This window comes from Sciurus carolinensis, chromosome 4 (assembly GCF_902686445.1).
Source record: "Sciurus carolinensis chromosome 4, mSciCar1.2, whole genome shotgun sequence".
In the NCBI taxonomy this organism is placed as follows: domain Eukaryota; kingdom Metazoa; phylum Chordata; class Mammalia; order Rodentia; family Sciuridae; genus Sciurus; species Sciurus carolinensis.
This window is the reverse complement of record NC_062216.1, coordinates 11,714,354-11,739,278: the sequence shown is the minus strand read 5'-3', so window position 1 is coordinate 11,739,278 and position 24,925 is coordinate 11,714,354. Positions and strand designations below refer to the sequence as shown.

The 24,925-nt window shown below is 35.4% G+C and overlaps 1 protein-coding gene across 2 annotated transcripts in view; it reads left to right on the top strand.

The window, feature by feature from the left end:
* Ppp2r2a (protein phosphatase 2 regulatory subunit Balpha) overlaps positions 1 to 13,165 on the top strand; it is a 61,157-nt gene extending 47,992 nt beyond the window's left edge. For both annotated transcript variants that reach the window (XM_047548960.1, XM_047548962.1), the window contains exons 4-10: positions 406 to 571; positions 4,091 to 4,203; positions 4,848 to 5,025; positions 6,203 to 6,367; positions 7,448 to 7,617; positions 10,165 to 10,256; positions 12,147 to 13,165. In XM_047548960.1, coding sequence (XP_047404916.1) covers positions 406 to 571; positions 4,091 to 4,203; positions 4,848 to 5,025; positions 6,203 to 6,367; positions 7,448 to 7,617; positions 10,165 to 10,256; positions 12,147 to 12,426 — 1,164 coding nt within the window. In that variant the 3' untranslated portion in view covers positions 12,427 to 13,165. The remainder of the gene's footprint in view (positions 1 to 405; positions 572 to 4,090; positions 4,204 to 4,847; positions 5,026 to 6,202; positions 6,368 to 7,447; positions 7,618 to 10,164; positions 10,257 to 12,146) is intronic.
* Positions 13,166 to 24,925: the final 11,760 nt, after the last annotated feature.

The following is a 24,925-nucleotide window of genomic DNA, read 5'->3' as shown; positions in this document are numbered from 1 at the left end:
TAGACAAAGAAAGTATAGCCTCAGCCAGCTTTTTCTGAGCAAGGTTTTTTGTTTTTTTAATCTGTGCTTTTTAGAAAAACTTCCTTATTATAGATGTTCAGGATTACTGTTGTTGTTATCAGTATGACTCTAACCTATAATAGTGAATTAGTAATCAAATTAATCCACTGTTTTCATATTGAATGAAGCTTATGTTTTAAGCTTTTACTTCCCCCCATCCCCTTTGAAAATCTTTCCTATTTATTCCTTGAAGACCTTTAAATGTAGAAAACAGAATATAATTGTATTTAAGATATAAAGCTAACTAATGGACCATCCAGAATTTGCAGGGTGTGTTGGAACTGATTACATATTGTTTTGAAATATTAATCAACAATGATCCAAATATTTTTGTTTTCATTTTAGAACAAAATTCAGTCTCATAGCAGAGGAGAATATAATGTTTACAGCACCTTCCAGAGCCATGAACCAGAATTTGACTACTTGAAAAGTTTAGAAATAGAAGAAAAGATCAACAAAATCAGGTGGTTACCCCAGAAAAATGCTGCTCAGTTTTTATTGTCTACCAATGGTAAGTACACATCTCCTTTCCAGCCTACTACTGTACCTATCCCACAAGGGATGCTCACCTTTTCCAACAGGAGTTGTCATGAGAGTTCTTTGTGAAAGACATTAGGAAACTTTACTTCTCTGTACAGAATGTAATCTGTATTTCTTTCTCTGTTCTTTTGGTTTTTTTTGTTTTTTACTTGAAATTTTTAGATTCTTGGGTACCAGTTTTTATTTAGTGTATGTCCTATTTGTAGTGAAAAGAATGAGCTGCTTCACCATTGAGTTAGGTTGGTCCCATTTCTGTCACTGTTCAGCTTAGTAACTTTATGCCAATTCTAATACCCAGTTGAATTTTTCTCATCAACAAACTGGAGATGATACCTGTATTATAGTATTGTTGTACTAAATACAGTAACTTTGCATGTGTAAGGAGTATGTTAATTTTCTTTGGTCCTCCTTTCTAAGTGTACCTAAATTCTGTTAAGTGTAAGTGTTAGAGTTGACTCTACAATTTGAAGCCCTTTGTGACAAGTTAAGAATTGGATAATTTTGTTGTTCTGTGTTTTTTTTTTTTTTTTTCCTATAAATTACTGTTACTTGGCTTACCCTTGGTATCTTGGGTCTAAAGAGAATCATTAGAGTGATTGAGGAGACATTTCAGAATCCAGATGGCAAGTGTATAAAAATTTAGATTAAATCTTTTCTGAGGCTGGAACAAGGGTTGGGAGAAACCTTTTATTTTCTCCATCCCTTACTATTAATAGGAGAAATTCTAGCACCTAGACATTTGCAGAGTGTAAACTCAAGTGGCTTCTGTGGTAACATGTTTTATAGAGGCTTTGTTTTGCTTCTCTGGAAGCATAATCACCAGATGAGCCTTTCTAGACCCTAAATATTGCAGAAACTCAGTGGAGGGAGAGACCACTGGAAATTCCAGTGTCTGGGTCAGGTTTGTGTGATTCTCTTTAGTTTTTATCTCTAATAGACAGAATTAACAGTATCTCCCAAATAGATTTAGTATATACATTTAAATTTTCAAATTTTTGATGGATATTATAAATTATCTGAAAGCTCCATAGAGAACATTGTAAATTTTTGTCGTGATGAATTCTAAATAAAATTCAAATAAATGGAGACTGCATTGTTTTGTGTGTATGCTAAAAAAATAGTGCTTAAAAATAGGATCCAAGGTGGGAGGATAAACCTGGCATGGGATTTTCTAAGCTGTTATGCCTGGGTAATAGGATGGGAACAGGATGGAGGTAGGAGGAGGACTCAAGCTGCATCTGAAAGCTTTATTTAAAAGGACAGAAAGCAGTTTGGAAGAAATAACGTCTGTTAAGTGGAGTGAGATCTTCATTCTGTGTGGTTTTCTCTGAAAGCTAGCATGATAACCCACCCTATACCCCAGTGTTAAAAGAGTCGCTATACTCATAAAAATAAGTTTGAAACTGCTACTATGGGGTATCTTCATCTCATTTGAAATTTCTTCAAGCCTTTTTTTTTTTTTTTTTAAATATTTTTAGTTGTAGATGGGCACAATCTTTATTTTATTTATTTATCTTTACGTGGTGCTGAGGATCGAACCCAGTGTCTCATACATCCTAGGCAAGCGCTCTACCACTGAGCCACAACCCCAAGTGTTTTATTCTTTCTTTTTTCATCTTTTGCCTTTCTCTGATACCTCTTTTTTTTGCCATTAACCACTGAATCATATCCCCAGCCCTTTTTAATTTTTTATTTTGAGACAGGGCTCACAGCCTTGCTAAGTTGCTGAGATCGACTTCACACCTGCAATCCTCCTCCCTCAGCCTCCTGAGCTCTGCTGGGTTTATGGGCAGGTGACACTATACCCAACTTCTCTTATTCCTTCTTCATCCTGCCACATGGCAAAAACATCTGTCCAGCCTGTTGACCTTGAGTCTTAATTATACGAATATTAACAAATTACACTCAGAAATGGGTTCTAACAGCTTAAGTTTTGGAATTTTAGACAAAGCTGCAGTCCCACAAAGGAGGTTTGGCAGCGTTTTTCTCTGCTCTGACTCTTTGCATGTGGCAGGTGGACCCCAGGGATGAACTTTTAATTATTTGGCAGTTTTAGAAACACAAGTGGAAACTGAGGAAGGAACAGATCTTGTTGAGAATCTTAAAAGTCCTCTCCAGAAAAGTTGTGGGTATTTACCTAGTCTTTGAAGTCTTATCTATCTTAATTTTTCAGGTAGTTTGTTTTTAGGATTTTTTTTTCCATATAATATTGTAAGGAACATAAACTAATTTTACCCTTCTAAATGTTTGTTAAAGCGTATTGGGTTTTCTTTATCTTGATTTTCAATAAAGATAATGATTTTAAACAGGTCAGAAGATAGCTGTAAAGATGGGGGACAGGGTTGTCATCTTGATTATCAGTGGTTTCCGGATTTTATTTGTCCCAAAATATAGACTTTAGGCAATACATGTGTCTAAATATTTAAATGCGCACACACACTAAATAGTGCGTAGGAGACACATAGAACTTATTCTGTGTAATCTTGTTTATAATTCTCAGAGAATTATAAACACAGAATTTAGAAAGAATAGATTACAGGTTACTAAAGTTAGCAGTTTTTCTTTTGAGAAAGGCATCTACAGGAACAACAAATTCTCTTCTAAACAAAGCAAATGAGGATTAGCAGGCTAGAGAATCAGTGGTGTCTCTCTAGGAATTGTTTTGCATTGCTTTTATAAAATGGCTCTAAGTGTGAACTGGACTTAATGACTTGCTTCCAAAGAGTAGAGTATGGCAAGGGGGAATGTCATTGTTTTTACAAACCTACCATGGTTGCATAAGATGCTGGCATCAGAGCGAGCTGGGTGAAGGACATATGGGAACACTCCTGTCTAAGTCTAAACTTAAATCTAAAATAAAAGTAAACTTTTAAAAGTTTATTTTTAGGCATTTGGGTTTACCTCAGTGGCAGAGTAATTGTTTAGATCAGTTCTCTGCCCTTGTGGGAGGAAAAAAATAAGGTTAACAGTAAAGTTTATTTTTTAAAAGGTTCTCTTTTATATGTCTTTGACGTGAAGAATATTTTTCTTGAAGGGTCTGGGGCATATGTTTTTAATCAACCAATTTTTTTTGGTTGAGGGAGTTGTTTCATAGTTAGAAATCCATGACACAAAGGGAAAAACACATTTAAAATGGAGGCATCCAGCGCTATGAAGGAATCTGTGGAGTCTTTGATAGGATCTACTTAGAAAGTGAACTGAGGGATCCAGGCCTTTCCATTCCAGTTCTAAGTAATATGCAGTGTGAACTAAGTTTATCATTCATTCTCTATCTTTTTTGAGTTTGATACCTAGCATATTTGTGTACTTATTTGTGTGTATTCATAAACATGTGGTTATATACATACATTTTTTCCCCTGTAGTTTTAATTCTTTTTAAGGGATAGAGATCTGGCTGTGACTTGATTGGATAGCATGTGGAATTTTATGATTACCATTAATGTATAAATTTGTCATTTATTTTTGAGGACTTTCATTATTCTCTCCTCAGATAAAACAATAAAATTATGGAAAATCAGTGAAAGGGACAAAAGACCAGAAGGCTATAACTTGAAAGAGGAAGATGGAAGGTATAGAGATCCTACTACAGTTACTACACTACGAGTAAGTACTTAAAAAATGATTCAGATGAGTTGGGTTTTATGTTCATATCATATTATAGCCTAGATTCCAAGAAGAATAGGAATAATTGCAATTACAATTCTTAGCCCCCACTAATAATTCTGTAACAAGGTAGGACATTGAGTTACTCCCATTTAAACATAGAAACTGAACTAAACAGAGGCCATGTTGTAGCCAGGGTCAGAACTAGAAATGAAACAGAAGAGTATGTTTTATACTATACCACTGCTCTTTTTCATAGTTGGAATGTCAGTTCTTGCAAGATTAAATTTCAAGATTCATTTTCTTTGGAGATCAAAAAAATGGAAAGGGACAAGTTTCAGTTGTGACTTAAAAAAATACCAAGATACTATGATTTAATTTCTTTCTTTACCTCATTAATTTGAACCACAACCCCTCACTAACTTTGCATATCTTCCAAGTAAAAGATTGGAACAAAGAAGGCAAGTTATCCACATTGTTTACTTTTTCTTCACATTTCAAATTTGAAAAGATCAGCATCAGTTGCTTTTTAAGTCTGTGGTATCATGCTGTTTTATTTTCTCACAAAAACTAAAATAATGAAGTTCTGAACCTTAACTGCTCACTGAACTTATTGTAAATTGTTTTTTATGTCTTATTGACAGGTGCCAGTCTTTAGACCCATGGACCTAATGGTTGAGGCTAGTCCGCGAAGAATATTTGCCAATGCTCATACATACCACATCAACTCAATTTCTATTAATAGTGATTATGAAACTTATTTATCTGCAGATGATTTGCGGATTAATCTTTGGCATCTGGAAATTACAGATAGAAGTTTTAGTATCCACTTGGTTTTGTCTTTTGGTATATGGTAAAGAAAGCATATTATGCCCATATTAAATTCATTGTATTATTTTATGTATTTTATTCCTTTTTTTTTTTAATAGTGTCTTTTAATATGGGTGGCATCTTATTTTTTCCGTGTGTATAAGTGAACACTAGGGAAGAGTTACTTGATAAGATAAATGGCATGATGCATTGATTTCAAAATAAGTTCATGGAATTTTAAGAGATTTGTATCTGTGAAAATAGAAATTTGGTTTTTTAATAATTGAGTTTTTGGTTAAAAATTTTTGAGTATCGTACTTGAGATTTTAATTTTAAAAATATTCTCATTGACATTGGAAACGGAAATTCATACATGTCATGATGAAAGATGATATAAAGTCAAAAGAATTTTTCCAAACCCTGTTTTTACTCTTCATATCAATCCTCTGAAATTTTTCGGTTCATATGTATGTGATGTATCAACCTATATACCATGCATATTCATATAATATATATATATAAATACAGAAATGTATGCATTTCTTTTTTAAAGCCTTGATCAATGGTAATTGTGGCTATATATTTTTCAAATAGCTTATTGTTTCAAAAATTTAAAAACCTTTATCATAATTCATACTCTATCAATAAGTATATAAGAGCTTATTTGCCTGAATCTTTACCAATCTAGTTAGTGAAAGTCTTTTTTTTTTTTTTTTTTTAAATAAACTCAGACATCTTTCATATTCAGTCACTTGTATTTCTTTTTATTCTTTTCTGTTTTTTCCCACTGGATTTACATGCACCCATACTTTTAAAAGTACTTTTTTTTTGTATTGAGTTGATTGCGCAAATAATATCCCTTTTTTACTCTCTTGAGGTGTTTGGTTTGGAATTCTCTAATACTTATGAAGCCAAATTTATTGGTCTTTGCTTTATGATTTCTAGAATTTGTATCATAATAAGAAAGACTTCTATATTTTAAAAGTTGCCTGTACTCCTGTAAGAACTATTTGGTTTTTTAGCATTAAAGGTTCTAATACTTATGGGATATATACTCACAAAAGAGTAGAATGCAATTTAGACTTAATACTTGTTAGGTCTCTGAATGGATTTTAGGTTTGAGAAATACAGAATTATATTTGCTTATTTTTTTTTCCAAGTGAAAATTCCTTAATAAAATCCTATCTAGATATTGTGGATATCAAGCCTGCCAATATGGAAGAGCTCACAGAAGTGATCACAGCTGCAGAATTCCATCCAAATAGCTGTAACACATTTGTATACAGCAGCAGTAAAGGAACTATTCGGTTATGTGACATGAGGGCATCTGCCCTCTGTGATAGGCATTCTAAACGTAAGTTTATTGCATTTTTCCTTAATAATATTTAATTTGCCTGAAACTAGCTTAGTCATATGTGCCCAGAGCCTCCTGTACTTGGTAAACTGCCTGACTCCATGAGGCATTACAGGTTGTTCCTTAATATGCAAAAGCATAGTAAGGCTCCCTGGGAGCTGTATCTGTTGATTCCCAGTGAATGTATTTTTTTAGTGGAATGCTATTCTCTGGCAACACAATATTCAAGTAGAACACCTCCTCTCTTTTGCTCCTTCCCTCTTCATTCCTACTTTTCTTTCTGTTTTGAACTTCCTAGGAAGACTTATCTCAAGAAGAGGTAATCTTAGCTTAAAAGAAAAAAGTTTGAAAACCACTGACTTAAAAAATTAAGGGGTTGCAGTATTCTTATTGTCATGTAGTTGAATGTTTTTAAAACTCAGGAAATAGGTGCATGTCTATTATGAAAATAATTTTATGTAGCCACTAGAAAAAAATCCTGGTATGAATTTGGATGGGTGAAGATGACATGTTTTTCACCCTGATGATACAGGTAGAGTCAGTTAGGCATATTGCAGAATGTACTAGTCTGGTCCACTGAAGTTGCGGATCTCAGGTGAGTCTGGTTCGACTAAATTAGCCATATGACTTTGGAAGGTACAGCACACTTTTGCATCTTCATCTTTCAATATTAGGTCATTTTTGCCAGACACATGCCTGTAATCCCAGCAACTCAGGAGGCTGTGCAGGAGGAACCAAAGTTCAAAGTCAGCCTCTACAGCTTACTGAGACCTTGTCTCAAAAAAAATGGAAGGGCTGCAGATGTAACTTAGTGATAAACAGCCCCTGGGTTCAGTTCCCGGCTAAACAACCTCCACCCCCCACAAAATATGTCATTTTCTTAAGCTTTTAGGGGTATTACATTGTTATTAAAGCCAGAGATGTTTAAAAATCATCTAATAATAAAGAATCATCAGTTCTTTATTTGCTTGTGATTTTTACCTCACTCTTAAGATGTTTATGAATGGTTGTTTCAGAAAATTACTTGTCCAACCCAGAATATTATATACTCTTTTCTCTCTTTCCTTGGCTTGTTTTTAGTGTTTGAAGAACCTGAAGACCCCAGTAACAGGTCATTTTTTTCTGAAATCATCTCTTCTATTTCTGATGTAAAATTCAGCCATAGTGGTCGCTATATGATGACTAGAGACTATTTGTCAGTCAAAATTTGGGACTTAAATATGGAAAACAGGCCCGTGGAAACATACCAGGTATTTGCATTTTTCTTTCAATGAGCATCTACCTTATTTACTTTAAAGTGTTTATAGAGAACGATTTTTTTACTGTATGTTAACCCCCGTGTAGTGTGGGTTCACCATTAGGTTTTCCCTCTCAGAAACCCTTGAATATGTTGCTTTTCCTCATGTTAAATGTGTGTGTGTGTGTGTGTGGATGTGTATGTTTAAGTGTACACACACACACATGTTGTCTGTTCAGTTTTGCTGCTTAATTGAGGTTTTATTATGTGTCTGGTTTAGTATTGTCAAGCTTGTGTGCTGCTATATACACGTGAGTGAGAAGAAAAGTGCACTCCCTGCTAAAGGAGCATGCAGAGTGACGGAACGAGAGCTTCGGTTTAGTGTGTGTAGTTATGTAGTTATGTCTTATGGGCCAGCAGTATTGTCTTTCACTAAAGGAAAGGGGCTTGAAAGCTCAACAGATGACTTAGGAATTGCCTGTTATGGGGTATCACTTGAGGATTCTCTTCTTGGCAGCCAGCCACTACCCTTTACCCAGAGATAAGAAAGCCCAGCATGGGACAGAGGCCAACAGAAACCTATTATGCCCTGGACTGTAGTGTAGGAAATACTTAATGCTACCTAATGGTTATAATGGTTTCTTTATGTTTCATAGTTCCAATAAAATCAGAACAGAATTTCTCAAACTAAATATCCTTTGACAAACCTATAAACCACCCAAGATTCTCCCTAATGGTCTTTGAAATTTCAAAATAAGATACTACATTGAAACAGAAGCAAAGATATAAAGTGCTGCTTTGTTTTCAAAATATATTTGGGGACCCAGCATGGTAGCACATACCTATAACCCCAGCCACTTGGGAGACTGAGGCAGGAGGATTTTAGGATGGCCTGGGCCAACCTAGCAAGACCCTGTCTCAACATATAAAAAGGAAGGGTGTTTGGGGTTTTAGCTCAGTGGTAGAGCACTTGCCTAGCATGTGCGAGGGACTGGGTTCAATCCTCAGCACCACATAAAAATAAAAAAATATAAATATGGCTTGGGATGTAGCTCAGTGGTTAAGTACCCTACAGTTCAGACCCTAGCACCCAAAAATAAATGAGAGTGTGTGTGTGTGTGTGTGTGTGTGTGTGTGTGTGAGAGAGAGAGAGAGATTTTGTTAATTCTTTGTATTTATTTGTGTAACTGCTAAGGTTAATGTATCTTCTAGTTATCCTTACCATCTCCCCATTCCCATTGAAGATTATTAATTTGAACCTTAGCTTCATACTCTTGAATCATTTGGTGAGAAACACTGTATGAACTACATGCATTGTAAAATGTTGCCAAATCACAGTAACCTAGCTGATGGGTTACCTGATTTCCCCATTCCTACCTATGCTAACTTGGATTAATAATTTATAGAGTCACATCATATGCACATATAACCTGTACAAATTCATAATTTTATTGAATTTATACAGTCATCTTGCTTTGCTCTGTTGTGTGTGATTCGGGGATATTTTCCTCCTTAATTTTTTTAACATTACTTACCATGTTCAATCCTAAACCCACATGAGTTGCAAGTCCTCTGTACTAAAAGTAAAATGGACAATTAAAATAAGTTTAGGGGGGCTGGGGAGATAGCTCAGCTGGTAGAGTGCTTGTCTTGCAAGCACAAGGCCCTGAGTTCGATCCCCAGTACCACAAAAAATAAAATAAGATTAGGGTGTTTTAAAAAAGAAAGCAGAATTCTGATTTAGAGTATACTTTATTATCATTACTTCTATTTCAATAAAAAAAGAATAGTTTATTATCTCCTTTTTTTTCCCTCCAATTACAACAAATATTGTGATATTTCCTTTGTTAATTTAGCAGTATTAATGTTGAAATGTATCATGTTTCTTAGTCTTCTTTTTAAATACCAGATTTACTTTTTTCTTTTTTTAAATATCAGTAAATATGAAATAATAATCCAAAAATAGATACATTTTCATTAGCTTTTAACATTGAATAAGTAATAAGAAGTGATACTATCAACATTTTAAATGATGCACACCTAGTAACCATTAGAGTGTATTACCAAATCAGGGCATCATTGCACTGTACATAGAATATGCATTTACTTGGAAATATAAGCCCAAGTTAAATGTATGCCCAGAAAATGGCATTTTAAAGGAAATAAGCAGTGTTTTAGCAGCAGTTAGTGGACTGAAAACCAAGTAGTGATAATCAAATATTGCTCTAATATTCTTTTCTTAGTCTGCGCCATTTTCAAATATTTTCTGGCCTGAGCATTTTAGTCAGGTATTTCAGGGTACATGTGTCATGTCCAGAGGGAGTTTTTTTCTGTTGTACTATAGGAAAATGTGCTTCCTTAGGGGTGGTTTGTGTTTTTGTAAAAGGTTCTTTAAAAACTGCTATTATTGTTACAAAAAAGATTGAGATTTAAGATGATGAGGTGTATGTGTGTACCTTTTTTTTTTTTTTTTTTTTAAGATAGGGACTTGTTAAATCATTTTCCTGATTTGAGTACATAGGCTCTTTAGGTAAACCAAGTATATCTGTCTTTTCCCCAGGTACATGAATACCTCAGAAGTAAACTGTGTTCACTGTATGAAAATGACTGCATATTTGACAAATTTGAATGTTGTTGGAATGGATCTGACAGGTAAGATTTTAATTTGAACCTCTTATTTGAATATGAGTTTTATTAGAAATAAACTTGCTATTGCATGTCTCCTGTTATAATTGCCACATTAGCTAAAAAAATATGGCCAACTTTTTTTTAAGTTAACATAAATTGCTTCATTTTTCCCCAAGGATTCCTTAAAATAAATTTAGTAATTTTAGCTGTAGCATAGCAATACTGAGATAAAAATTACATATTGATTTCACTAGTAATATGAAACAAAACATCTGTAACAAAAGATTTTATTTAAATTATTATTTAAATGTCTTCAGATATTTTCTTTTTATGAACCTGAGACATCACATTTCTCACTGGTCGAGGTGGTACACACCTATAGTCTAACCTATCTGGGCACTTGAGGCCAGAGGATAGCTACTGTTTCATCAAAATATGTCATTATTTCCAAATATTAAATGAGTCTTATTTCCAGTCTTTGGAATTTAATTACCACTTAACTGTGTTCAAGTTAAAACATAATTTCTAAAACTTGTATTTAAAGTAGTGGTACTTGATTTGATAGTATTTTTGTTACAGAGGCTTTATATGATTCAGGTTTCATGATACTAGGTGTTTTAGAGGGTAGTAGTACTTGGAACATATATCTTTTGTCTGGTTTTTGTATTATACTCGTCTGGTTTTATGTAAATTCCAGTATTGGTTTGGCTCCTCTTGGTAGGAATAAGCAAGCATTGCCTTTGAATGCCTCTACTGAATCTGAGGTGTCAGGAAGGAAGAAGGAAAAGTGAGAAAGAGGGAGAAATGGACAGATTGGAAAGAAAGGAGGTCTTGTTGTAATAGGGTGTGGTGCACTGCTGCAGCTGTTTCCTTAAGTGGGGGTAGGAGGTGCTCATTAATTTGTGATGTTTTAATTTTGTACCAGTTGTGCATAAACACCACATGTTATGTCCTTTACCCCTGAATTTCTGTAATGAGTGTTTCCTAAAGGCAGACACATTCCTACAAAATGACAATGCAGGCTTGTAAAGCAGAAAATCATGTTGATGCAGTGCTGCCATCTAGTACACAGATCTCGTTAAAATTCTGCCAGTTGTCTCAGTTATGTCCTTTATGACAAAGAATCTGGTACAGCGCATATGCTAGGAACCTATGTTAAATGTATTTGTTTCATATGTAGCCGTATATTTTGTTCTGGAACAGTTCTTCACTGGAGTGTTTCTTAGTTGAAGGTTGTCTTGATAGAGGACCGCAAGTTCATGGCCAGCCTCAGCAATTTAGTGAGGCCCTAAGCAACTTAGTGAAACCCTGTCTCAAAATAAGAAAGAAAAAGAGCTGGCAAATGGGGGTAGGTGGTGGGATTAGGACAGAGTTGAATGAATCAGACATAACTTTCCCATGTTGATATGTGGATACATGCTCAGTGAAACTCTATATCATATTCAACCACAAGAATGGAATCCTAATTAGAATAAGTTATACTTTGTGTGTGTATTCTATGTCATATTTACTATCATGTGTATCTAAAAAGAATAAATATAAAAAATTTTGTTTAAAGGGTTGGGGATGTGGCTCAGTGTGTTAAGTGCCCCTGGGCTCATTCCCTAGTACCAATAAAAGAAGCAATGCTTGCTGGCTGATTTAGTTCAAAAATATTCAACAAAGATAACTCAGTACTAAGAGAAGTTTTACTTGAGATGCTGTTGGCATTGGTATAGTTCTGATAGAACCAAGTTAACCAGTATATTTCTGGCTTATTCCAGTGATTGAGTTGTGCCAGCAGCCTTGTCTCCTTCATTCACATCTGCTTGAAGCAGCTACTTTCTGTGGAATACTAGGTTAGGTTTAACCCTGAGCCACTATAGTGGCTCAGCCCCTTGTTCTTTTGTTTGACTGACTCTTCTACTTTCACAGCGTTGTCATGACTGGATCGTACAATAATTTCTTCAGAATGTTCGACAGGAACACAAAGCGAGATATAACTCTAGAAGCATCACGAGAAAACAATAAGCCACGCACGGTTTTGAAGCCACGCAAAGTCTGTGCAAGCGGCAAGCGAAAGAAAGATGAAATAAGTGTTGACAGTCTAGACTTCAATAAGAAAATCCTTCATACGGCCTGGCACCCCAAGGAAAATATCATTGCTGTAGCTACTACAAACAATCTGTATATATTTCAAGACAAAGTGAATTAGGGTTGGCATTCCTAGCAGAAGAGCCCACTTCCTGCTTAGTTGAGATAGTTGAATCTAGCATTCGTACCTATAAAAGAGAGAGGTCCATTGTGGCACCCCTTTCCAGTGTTTGACAGTGTGCCATTCGACAACACATTTTTATAGCTACATGGAGAAAACTCTGTGGATTATCATTGTAGTGTTCTCCATGTCTGCTAGCCATTTAGGTAAGGGTAGGGCACTTTTAATTTAAATGACTTCTTGCACCATCTTGCCTAATGGACTAGATTGGACTGTATCAACATTGAGTTACTCCACTTTTTATGCCTTCCATTGTGATGACGTCAAACACAGTGAAAGCCTTCAGTCATGCTATGGGATTTGTGTATCCTCATTACTGTATCATTTGTGGGGTACACCCCTTCTCCCTTTTTTAAATTAAATACAGCTCATTCTTACTGTGGCTTGTAGCATTCCTCCTCTCTGGCCTCCTGGACTCTCCCCCTTCATCTCTCTCACCCTTGCTCCTTCCACCCAGTCTTGGTGGTGGCATATTAAGAAAGAACGAAAGCACACACAAAATGAGTCAGTTTGGGGTCAGTGATAAAGGGGGTATATGTTGCGAACAATGTTTTAATAACAGTTGGCTGTAATCACTCCTTGCCATGTCTGGCACTGAAAATAAGGAAAAAAAAAAAACTACTACTGAATAAAAGTGACAAAGAATGGAGAATCTGGTTTTCTTTTTCTTTTAAATCTACCTCTTTAAGCCAGTATTTTGTGTCATACCCTTGGGCGCAGTGAAATGAATGGGTTTCCATTGTTTTATTGGTATTTTTGTTAAGTATTTGTAACATTTTATTCTACGTGGGGAAAGGACAGGTGTTCTGTTGGAACATGGTTTGAATACATATTGGTATTAAGGATTTCACTCTATAAATGCTCCTAGATTTTTTTTATTGTAGTTATGAGGGTATTGGATACATTGTATCTATACTTAACTCGATATCTGTTAATGAAATTGTTGTAAATGAGAACCAAATTTGTAGAACTTAATTTTTAAAGATTTTTTATAGTGCTTAATTTAATTTTTGCCTTATTAAATATTAAGTCAAAGACTTAAAAATGTTTTTAACAAGTTAAGCTTTTTTTGTTATTCATTCATACAGTAGAACAGAAACTGAGTGATTCCATAGATTAAATTGACACCGCACTACTTTTTTGTTTTTGTTTTTATATTTTACTGCAATTGAATCAGAATGAGATGTACTTTGCTGCAGACATTTTTCTTTTGTTTGGTTTCCCAGAGCTATATTAAAGAAAAACTTAAAGGTACAGTGTTTAAAAAGTGCTTAATGGACTCCAACTGCTGCCTCAAATAAAAGTTTAGTGATCTGTATGTGACTGCGCTTTCCCTAAGTGGTGACACTTCATCCAAAGATGAAAAGGACCCCTGTTTTTAATAGGTGGAATGTACCTTTGTCAGACCTGCAGAAGCTTTAATGGAGAGAAAAAATGGACTTTATTTTTAAAAGATGAATCGAGCAGCCATTTATATCATTAAAGAATGGTTGTATATTTTGGTTGAGCAGTAATATAACAACCTTGAATGTAGAGGACTGGAGTGCTTATATTTCCACTACTTATTGTTCTGTTCTCATCTTCAACAATGAAAAAATGATCAAACATTTCCTCCATAATTCCCTCTACACTTATGCAAATATTATTATCGTATCTTGTAAGTTAACATTTTTAGCACACGAGAAATTTTATGTAATAAAATCACTGTATCTTTTGGAGTTAAATTTTGAATTTGTATTTAAACACATTGATTATATGTTTGATAATTCTTAATGGCACTTTTACTAATTGATTTGGGGACCTTGGGGGTGCATTCCTAATTTGTGTTATTTATTCTTCACATTTGACTTGCAAGTGGGGTGTTCTCCTACCAGCGATATCAATAATGCTCTGTTTTCTGATTGGGTAGCTTTCCAGAAGATCTATTTGGGAGGTGGTTTCCCTGCAGTTTGGTTGTATGTCTTGAGATAAAACCATGAGAAAGCTCTTCGAAATTCTTTTTTTATTCATCAGTAGCTGTGATGATACTCATCCATGCCACTAAAGGTTAGTTTTATATATTTAAGAGAAACAGTTGCTAAATTTAAAATGCCTCTATCAAGGGAATACTATTATAAATTATTGTAACACTATCACAAGTATTTTTTAATTTCTTTGGTGTAGCAAACTATAAGCCCAGCCACTCATTTTATATGGTCATGGTTAATTTTTTTTATTAATAAAAATTATAGAATAAACTTAGTCTTTTGTCAAGTTGTTGTAATTCCTATTCTCTTGCCACTAATGCAGTCTTTCCCTTAACCTTTTTCAAATGATTGTGATAGAAGGAATTTATTCTATTAATTTCTTTGATCTTTACTTGGTGGCTGGGCAATAAGAATAAGAATAGTTAATTTATAAATATAAACACATTTTTATGTAGCAATTAACTACCGGGTTTTAGGCTTCTGTGAAGCCCTTAGTCTGTGAGTTTAAAAGAAAAAAATTATGTTCATGCATTTCTTTCTTTTTCAAAATTAAGAGGTTTATTTTAAACTTTAAAACCTTAATTAATTCTGGTTAGAGACTTTTTAAAGAAAACTAGAAATATGAACAATGAGCTTCTCTTAGTGTGTAATTATAAGAGTAATGTGTTTACTGGAAAATTGTGCATGTGAAAGCGAATGAGAACTGATAAAAGCCTTTTTAGTGAAACTTAAATTGTTTTCTTTGGGAATATTGCTTGAACATCTTATTTCTACCTCACATAAATTGAAGTGGAGATAATAATGTACACTTTAGGAAGAACAACACCAAGTGCCACCCCCACCAAAAAATAAAAACAGGGAAGGTGCTGGGCATGGTGGCACCTGTAACTAACCAGCAACTCAAGGCTGAGACAGGAGAATCACAAGTTCGAGGACAGCTTAAGCAACTGTAGACCATGTGTCACTGGGGACGTAGCCCAGTAATAAAACACCCAGGTTCCATCCCAGTACCAAAAAGTAAACAATAAGATAGTCAAGAATCAAGTTACTATCCTTTTGTATTTGAGAACATCACTATTTTAAGTATCTCTGTTCGTGGTAGGTCCTTCAAGCATAGTTAGAAAGTTGTTTACACTCCTCCCCAAAAAGTCTTGGAAACTCACCTTGCTTCATTTTATAATTATGCATTTGAGTCAGATTACTCAGTTATTAGCTCAGTTATTACTATCATTAGATCCTTTATTAACCTATGAAGTCTGAGAGTGTTTTCAAATGGTAAAGGTTCTTTACCATTGAGTTGTTCAACATTTTTAGTTGAGTTTCAACTTTTTATATATATATATATATATATATATATATATATATATATATAATGGTATTAGAGTGCACAACCTCTATATTAGAATTTTAACACTCCCATTGATACAGGCTCAAAGTATTAACTTGAAAACTTCCTCCACACCTTGGCACAGTGCATGTCCAACAAAAGTCATTAAAGCTACAAAGCTTAGGGTTTGGTTTTGTGTCCCAAGGTACTTTACCCAGCCCTTTTATTTAAAGACAGGGTCTTGCAAAGTTGTCTAGGGCCTCACTAAATTGCTGAGTCTGGCCTCAAACATGTGATTCTCCTACCTCAGCCTCCTGAGTACAGGTGTGTGCTACTGCACTCTGCAAAGCTTAGTTTTTATAGGATTTCCAAAAAGAGGATTTTGGAAAACAAAAAGAATAACAGAGCTAAGTATTAAGTACATAACTCAGTGGTAGAGTGCCTGAATAGCATGCTCAAGGTGCTGGATTTGGTCCCAAGCACTACGAAATAATAATAGTAATGATAAACTGGTCAAAGAGGGGGACTCATTTGTCCTACTTTTACAGTTACTGTACTTAATGCTCCTTTGTAGTTGATTGGTAACAAGTTCTTTAAGGGCTTTCCCACTAGGGGTATTGGTTGAGTCTTGAGTAGAATATATAAGGTACTGAGAACATAGGAGAGCTTTATTATTAAAAACCAAGTCAGGGATTAAATGGAAGGTAAGTCCAGGTTGACATTCCCAAATGCAACCACTGTTCAGCATGACTCTGGAGTAAATGAAGACCCAGTAGTGGTGGAGCCCAAATGTCAATGGTAATGTCTGGTGTGGTCAGACCTTATTAAGGAAGTGGCAGAAATGTAACTGGTGTTCTGAGCTGCACTTGTTTTCAGTCAAGACTATGTATTTGTGAAATCGGATCCCATGTATCATTTTAAATACCTCCCACCTTTACAAGGAGACCAGGAATTTCATTTTGCCCATTAAGTGTCTAAATTCCTTATAAAATAGTATTCTGAATACATTTGGTTTTTGGACTTTTGTTTTTAAGATAGAAAAATATTGCCACCAAGAGCATTTACCTAGCCAAGAAAGAGACCCCGGGTTTCTTCCTTGACACCAAAAAAAGACCCCCCCCAGTAATTTCATTAAGCAGAGAAAATACCATCACATTGAGTGTGGTTTTTGATTTCCTCTTCTAGGCATGTCACATTTACATGTCTTATTTCTTTACTTAATAACTATATCTTGAGCAGTTCCTCCTTCTCTGTAACCAAGATTCTCAACGTCTGATGCCTCACTTATTCCATTATTGAGCCAATCCCTGTTGACATTTTGTTTTTTCAAGTAGGAATACTGGAAAAATGAATATACCCATCGTGGTGTGAAAATTATTAGGATATATTCCTAAAAATAATGTATTAGTGGGTGTGATGGCACATGCCTGTAATACCAGAGACTTGGGAGGCTGAAGCAAGAGAATCCCAAATTTGAAGCCAGTCTCAGCAACTTGGTGAGATCCTGTCTTAAAATTTTAAAAAGGTCTGGGATGTAGTTTGGTGGAGCACTTCCAGGCTTAATCCCCAGGACCACCAGAACAGTGATAGGTGAAGTGTTTGAAATCCAGTACACCTGGCAAATTTCCCTTCCGAAATTCCAAGAAATTCTGCCGTAAATATAAGGGATTACCCATGTTTTCACACTTCATTATTACTGGACAAAAACCCATGTTCTATCTATGTAAATTTGAAAAGGAAACAACCTAATTTCTGTTCATGTTTCATCTTTCAAATATGGCAATTGCTATAGTGACACAACACCTTTGTCAGACATGCTTTATCATTATTTTTCTCCATCTGAGACTTTTTTCTTCCCTCAAGTGACCCCCCACCCCGTGCTGCAGGGCTTAAGCCAGGGGCACTCTACTATATCCCCAGCCGTTTTATTTTGAGGCAGGGTCTCACTAAATGGCTGAGGCTGGCATTGACTAGCGATCCTGCTTCTGCCTCTCCGAACGCTGGGATTACAGGTGTGTGCCACTGCACCTGGCTCAACAGTGCCTTTTTAAAAAGCAGTATGTTAGTATAGATTTTTTTCTTTCTTTTTTGAGTTGTCCATGGTGTTTATTTTCTTTATTTATTTATGGTGCTGAGAGCCAAACCCAGTGCCTCACACATGCTAAGAAAGTGTTCTACCGCTGAGCCACAACCACAACCCCTAAATTTTTTCTATAATGGATATTTTGGTGTCATTTCTAAAATCGTTGCCTAATTCACAGCCTTTTTTTTTTTAGAAATTTATTAATTTTTCAGTTTTGACATCCTGTGGTTCATTTTTTTTTTTTAATGTATGGTTCATTTATAAAGGTGATATACAGTATGTACCACATGTAGCTCAAGGTTTTCTTTGCACCTTTGTTGAAAACCAGTTGGCTGTATGTGTGAATGTTTCTGAACTGTTCCATTAAAGTACATGGCCATTTTCACTAGTACCTTGTCTTGATTACTGCAGTTTTATATAATTGAATATTGGGGGCATTTTTTATTCTGGTTTGACTTTTGTGGTGCTGGGGATTGAGCCCAGGAGTATTCTGCCTCTGACTATATCCCCAGGCCTATTTTTCATTGAATTTTGAGTTGTATCTCATTAAATTGCTGAGGCTGCCTCAAACTTGAGATCCTCCTACTTCAGCCTCCTGAGTTGTTGGGATTATAAGCATATAGCACCACACCTGGTTAAATTTTGTTCTTTTTCAGAATATTTTGCTATTTTTTCTTTTACTTGTACACATTTTAGAATCATGTCATTGACTTCAAGAAAACAAAGCAATTCCTTAGATTTTGATGATAATCTCACTGAATCCATAGGTCGGGGAGAGTGGACATCTTAATATTTATCTTCCAATCTGTAAATGCAGCATATTGCTCAATTTGTCTTACATTTGTTTTATTAGTGTTTCCATTTTAGCATACAGATCTTGTACATACAAGTACTGCATGAAGTGTTTGCTACTGTCAATGGTACTTCCCCCCCCCCCAATGGTACTTTGTTGAGAATTTTTATTTTAGGAAATATGTTTTGTATATTGATCTTATATTCTGACACCTTGAGAAATTAACTTATGTTGGTTTATTTTTAAGTTGTCTAGGTAGACAGTCATGTTTACATGTTATTAGTAAGTTTTTGTTGTTGTTTGTCATACCAGGGATTGAATACTTTAACTACTGAGCCATATCCCTTGCTCTTTAAATTTTTTATTTTGCAACAGGTTCTTGCTAAGTTGTTTAGGACTCACTAAGTTGCTGAGGCTGACTTTGAACTTGGATCCTCCTGTTTCAGCCTCCAAAGCTGCTGTGTGCCACTGCACCCAGCAGGTTCATTTCCTTTTGAACTTCCTTCCCAGTTTCTTTCTTTCTTTTTATTGTTCTGCAATGGATAGACCCTCTAACGTGATGTTGAGTAGGGAAAGCGAAAGCAGACACATCACTTGCACTTGTCCCCCATATCAGGAGGCAAATATTCCATCTTTACAACCAGGTTTGTTCATTCTAGGATTTTGTAGAGACCTGAATAGGCTGGGTGGTTGAGGAACTACTTTTATTCCTAGTTTTGTGAGAGTTCTTAATCTTGAACGAATACTGGATTTGGTCAGATTGTTCTTTCTACATCTATTGAAACGATCATGTAGTTTTAAAAAATGGTTGATGTGGTGATTCCATTGAGATTCAAGTGTTGAACCAGTGTTGTGTTCTTGCATTTTGCTGTATCTTTGTGGAGTATGTTTTTGTGGAGTATGTTTGCACAATATTCATGAGGGATATTGATTGATCAGTAGTTTTGTTATGTTTTAATGTCTGATTAGTATAATGCTTACCTTATAAAATGAATTCCGTCTTCTCCTATATTGAAGAATGTGGGTTAAATTAATAAATTTCCTTTTTGAATGGTAGAATTTATTAATGACCAGTATTAGATATCATCTGACAAGGGTCCTATAGTTAAAGGCACTCCACAAAAACATAGGATTTCCCTCTAGTAGGAATTGAAATATATTGTTTTATTCTCTAAATTGCCCAGCAAAGACCAGAATCAAGCACCAAATTGAAGGTGCAACCTGCCATACCAGAAAATTTCCCAAACCTGGGGCATGGATAGCAATTCAGATATTGAAGGCATTTAGAACCCCAATAGATAGACCAGAAAAGAACCTTCCACTTCACAATACAGTTAAATTCCAGAAATCCAAACCAAAGAAAATAATTTTAAAAGCTGCAAGACATGCCGGGTTCTTATATAACAGCAGCCAATCAGAACAACCAATTTTCCAGCAGAAACCTATATAGGCCTTCAGGGCTTGGAACTACAAATGAGATAAAAACTAACTCCGGAAAGAATCAATCTCATTAGAAGAGTAGTTAAGCAAATGAGAATGATTTAATCACAGTAAAATAAAACAACATCAGGAAGTATTACACTCCTCTAATAACACCAAATGTAAATGATCTCAAAAATGTAACAGCCTCCAATTTAAAGAAAAGAAAAAAAAAAAAGGACCCAACTACATGTTGCCTGCAAGAAGTGCACCTCATTGGCAAAAATATCCACAGGCTGAAAAGATGGAAAGTGATATTCCATGCAAATGGAATCCGAAGGCAAGCAGGGTGCCTATCCTAATATCAAAGCACGCTGCAAGCCAAAATTAGAAGAGACAAAAGTCACAACAAATTGGTAAAAGTAACACTCCAATAAGAAAACAATTGTACATATTTATGCCCTTGATGTCACATATAATTTCATAAGGGAAACGTTATTTGACATATCTCAGACCCCCCAATTCAATAATAGGTGGGTTATTTCAATACACCTCTCACTAATAGATCATCCAGACAAAATCCTCAAGAGTAAAACTTACTAAAGATCAGATGGACTTAGCAGACATTTAAATACTATTTCATGCAACAATCAACATTCTTTTCCGACTGCCTGTGGAGAGTGGTGACTTGGATCATGGTCTTTGACTGCCTTGTGGCTGCAGCTGCATTTGCTTTGGGAACTTTCTGTGCAAAAGATTGTCCAGTTGCTATGGCGATGCCCTGCCTGAGGAAGTTCTGCTCAGGCATGGAGCTATCAGTCTTGACCCTGAGTTCAGACACCAGTTGCTGGGGATAGAGAATAGGAGTATATCTTGATAATTTTAATGGCTTGCTAACGCTTTGACCTTCAAGACTACCTTTCACAGAAACCCTCTTAATGATAAAAGCTATATAATAATCATGCTGAGCTAGCTCTGGGTCATTGTTCCTCCATCCTAGGATGGTGTTCCACTTGGTCCCAACTTTCTATAAGTACTTGTCTCAGTCCCCCATCATCTCTTGCCTGTTTCTGTGTTTCAGCCATGCAGGTTGCAACAACTGTCCATGGAACTTTGTTTCAAAGTAGAACATATTTTAGGCCATAAAGCAAGTACCAAGCAAATGCAAAAAAGTTGAATTCCTTGTGCCTTATCAGATTGTAATGGAATGAAATTAGACATCCATAGTAAGAAAATACAGAAACTAAACAAACGTGGAGTTAGTACACTTTTGAATGATGAGTGGGTCACTGAAGAAATCTGGAGGAAGTTTAAAATTCCTAAAGTCAAATGAGAATAGAAATACAACCTATCAGAACCTCTGGGATAAAATGAAGGCGTTCTAGGAGGAAAATTTATAGCTATAAATGCCAACATTTAAAAAAATCGAAGGATCATAATTATGCATCTCAAGATATTAGACAAACAAGAACAAACCAGAAGGAAGAAAAGAATAAATATCAGAGCCAAAGCTAAAAAAACAATAAAATAATTAGGACTCACATTACAAAAAGGTGGTTCCTCAAGACTTGATACACCCTTAGCCAAATTATAAGAGGAGACTCTAAAATATAGATGGAAAAACAAAACAAGGTGTAGTACTCCCCCCAGGTGACAGGAGGTTGAGGTATGAGGATTGCAAGTTCAAGGCCCATCTCAGCAACCTAGGTGAGAACTGGTCCGAAAATAAAGGACTGGGATATAACTGAATCATAGAGCATCACTGCATTTGATCCTCAGTTTAAGAAAGAATAGGAAGAAGAAGAAAGCAGGTTGGAACTGTCCATCGGAACTTTGTTCAAAGTAGAACATATTTTAGCCATAAAGCAGAACTGGCAAAGACAAAAAAGTTGAAGTCCTTGTGTCTTCATCAGATTGTAATGGAGTGAAATTAGACATCCATGGTAAGAAATCTACATTTCCATAAATTGAGAAAATCAGGTAGATACATTTCTAGTCACAGCGCTACCCAAAATTCACCAAGAGGGTATAGAAAACCCAAACAGACCAATAACAAAGCATCAAGATTAAGGAGTAATGATGAAGCTCCCAACAAAGCAAGTACGCCTGAATGAAGTCACAGTTCAATTATACCAGGATTTTAAAGAACTAGTACACTAGACTCTTCTAATTGTTTTCATAAAATAGGGAGAGGAACACACTTCCAACTCATTCTATGAAGACAATATCATACTGAACCAAAACCAGATACAGACACAGCAAGGAAAATTAGAGATCAATGTCCTTGATGAACACAGATGCAAGAGTTTCCCCTCATACATGTAATTTATCTTACAAGTAATAACATACTTGCAAAGCAAATTCAGCAACACAGCAAAAAGATCACCTACATAATGGAGTTGGCTTCATCCTGTGAATGCAAGGATGGTCAGCTTTACAAATCAGTAAGTGTACCACCACCCATAATTGATCAAGGACAAAACCCCACACATCCTATCAATTGATGCAACAAAAAAAAAAAAGCCTTTTCAAAATTCTCCACACCTTAATGATAAAAATTAATGATAAAAGTCCTGGAAAAACTAGGGATAGAAAGAACTTAACTCAGTGTAATAAAGGCTATATACAACAAACTTAAAGCCAACACCATACTGAATGGGCAAAAGTGGAAAGAATTTCTTCTACAATCAGGACTAAGATAAGGATGTCCACTTTCATCATACCACGCTCACTTTCATCACTCCTATTCATTATAATATTTGAAAGTTTAGCTAAAGCAATTTGACAAGAGAAAGAAAAGAGATATAACTTGGAAAGGAAGATATCAAATTATCTCTATCCACAGGTTCTACACTTAGAAGACCCTAAAGGCTCCACTAAAAAGACTTCTAGAGTCTGATTGATAAATTCAGTACGTAGCAGGATACACAATCACATATAAAAAAATAGCTTTCCTATGCCAGATTAACCCCAAGGGGGAAAAGATCAGGAGAAGAATTCTATTACGAAAAGCCTCAAGAGGAAAACAAATCAAAACTAGAAATAAATCTAACAAAAGTAGTGAAAGACCTCTACACGAGAAGTTACAGAACACTGAAACAAACAGAAGAATATGGTAGAAGATGGAACTATCTCCCATGTTTATGGATAGGCAGAATTAATATAGTTTAGGTGGCCATATTTCCAAAAACATCTATACATTTAATGCAATTCTCATCAAAATACCCATGATATTCTTCTCAAAACTAGAAAAAAAAAAAACACTCAATAGTCATATTAAGCCAAGCGATTCTGGGGGGAAAGAGCAATGAAGGCAACTTAATACCTCATTTCAAATTACACTACATAGCTATGGTAACAAAAACAGCATGAAAGCAACATGCAGACCAATGGAATAGAGACAGAGACATCCCATACAGATAACAGTCATCTGGTCCTTTCCAGAGGCACCAAATCATGCATTGGAGGAAAGAGAGCCTTTTAAACAAATGATGCTGAGAAAATGATACCCATATTCATTCTTCTGGAATCATATGTGTCTCTCACCCTGCATAAAAGTCAACTCAAAATGATTAAAAGGCCTAGGAATAAGATCAGAAACTTGCAAATGCTGGAAAAAAATATATAGAGGGAAAACACTCCAACATATACATAGTCACACTCAACAACTTCCCTCAATAGGATTCCTTTAGCTCAGGAAGTAACACAAAGAATCATAGTGGCATGGCATCAATTAACAGCAAATGAAAAGCATAAACAGAGAGCCTTCGGAATGGGAGAAAAATCTTTGCCAGCTACTCTTCTGACAGTAGTAACACTTTTAAAACAATATTTTACAAAACTCATCAAATAACACAATCAAAAATGGCAAATAAACACTTCTCAAAAAAGTATAAATGGCAAACAATTATAGGACAACATGTCTCACGTTTTTAGCCTTTAGGGAAATTCAAATCAAAACTACACTGAGATTTCATCTTGCTCCAGTTAGAATGGCAATAATGAAGAATACGAATAAGAATTATTACCAGCAAGGATGTGAAGAGAAAACAAACTCTTAAATACTGTTGGTGGAAATGTAAATTAGTACAGTCACTATGAAAAATCAGTATGGAGGGCCTCAGAGGCTAGGAATGGAACCACCATGGTAACTACTCCTTGGTATGAAGGAATTAAATAAAAATCTGGGAAACAGGGATAGAAAGAACTTCACATCAACACAAAATATATACAAAAAACCTCACAAAATCATCGTCATCTGAATAGGCAAAAAATGAAAGCATTTCCTATAAAGTCAGGACTAAGACATTTAATTCTAAAAAATTAAAGTCAGTGGAATTACAAGCATACCAGGTTTATAACAGCCAATTAGGAACAAACCAAATTATGGAACCAACCCAGGTGTCAACAGATGAATGGATAAGAAAATGAGGTGTACACAATGGTTTTAATCATCCTAAAGAAGAATAAAATTATTACTTGCAGAAACATGGATGAACTTGAGAGTATATTAAGCAAAACATGCCAGACTCAGAAAGGTGAGGATTGTATATTTTCTTCACTTTGTAGAAGTTAGAGAGAAAAAGTGGGGATAGGGAGATCTCATGAAACTATAAGGGAACCCAGCAGGAAGAAGGAAGGGGTCAGAAGGAGCAGAAGGAGAGGGCAAGGCAAGACAACGGGGAAAGAAATGGACCAAATGATTGGCTGTGCATGCACACCTGCCACGATGACCCCCTATTCTGTATAATTATTATTTATGAACAATTTTTTTTTAAATGCTAAAGGAAGATGATGTGAGTGAAAGAATACTAGGGGCTGGGGGAGATAGCTCAGTCAGTAGTAGAGTG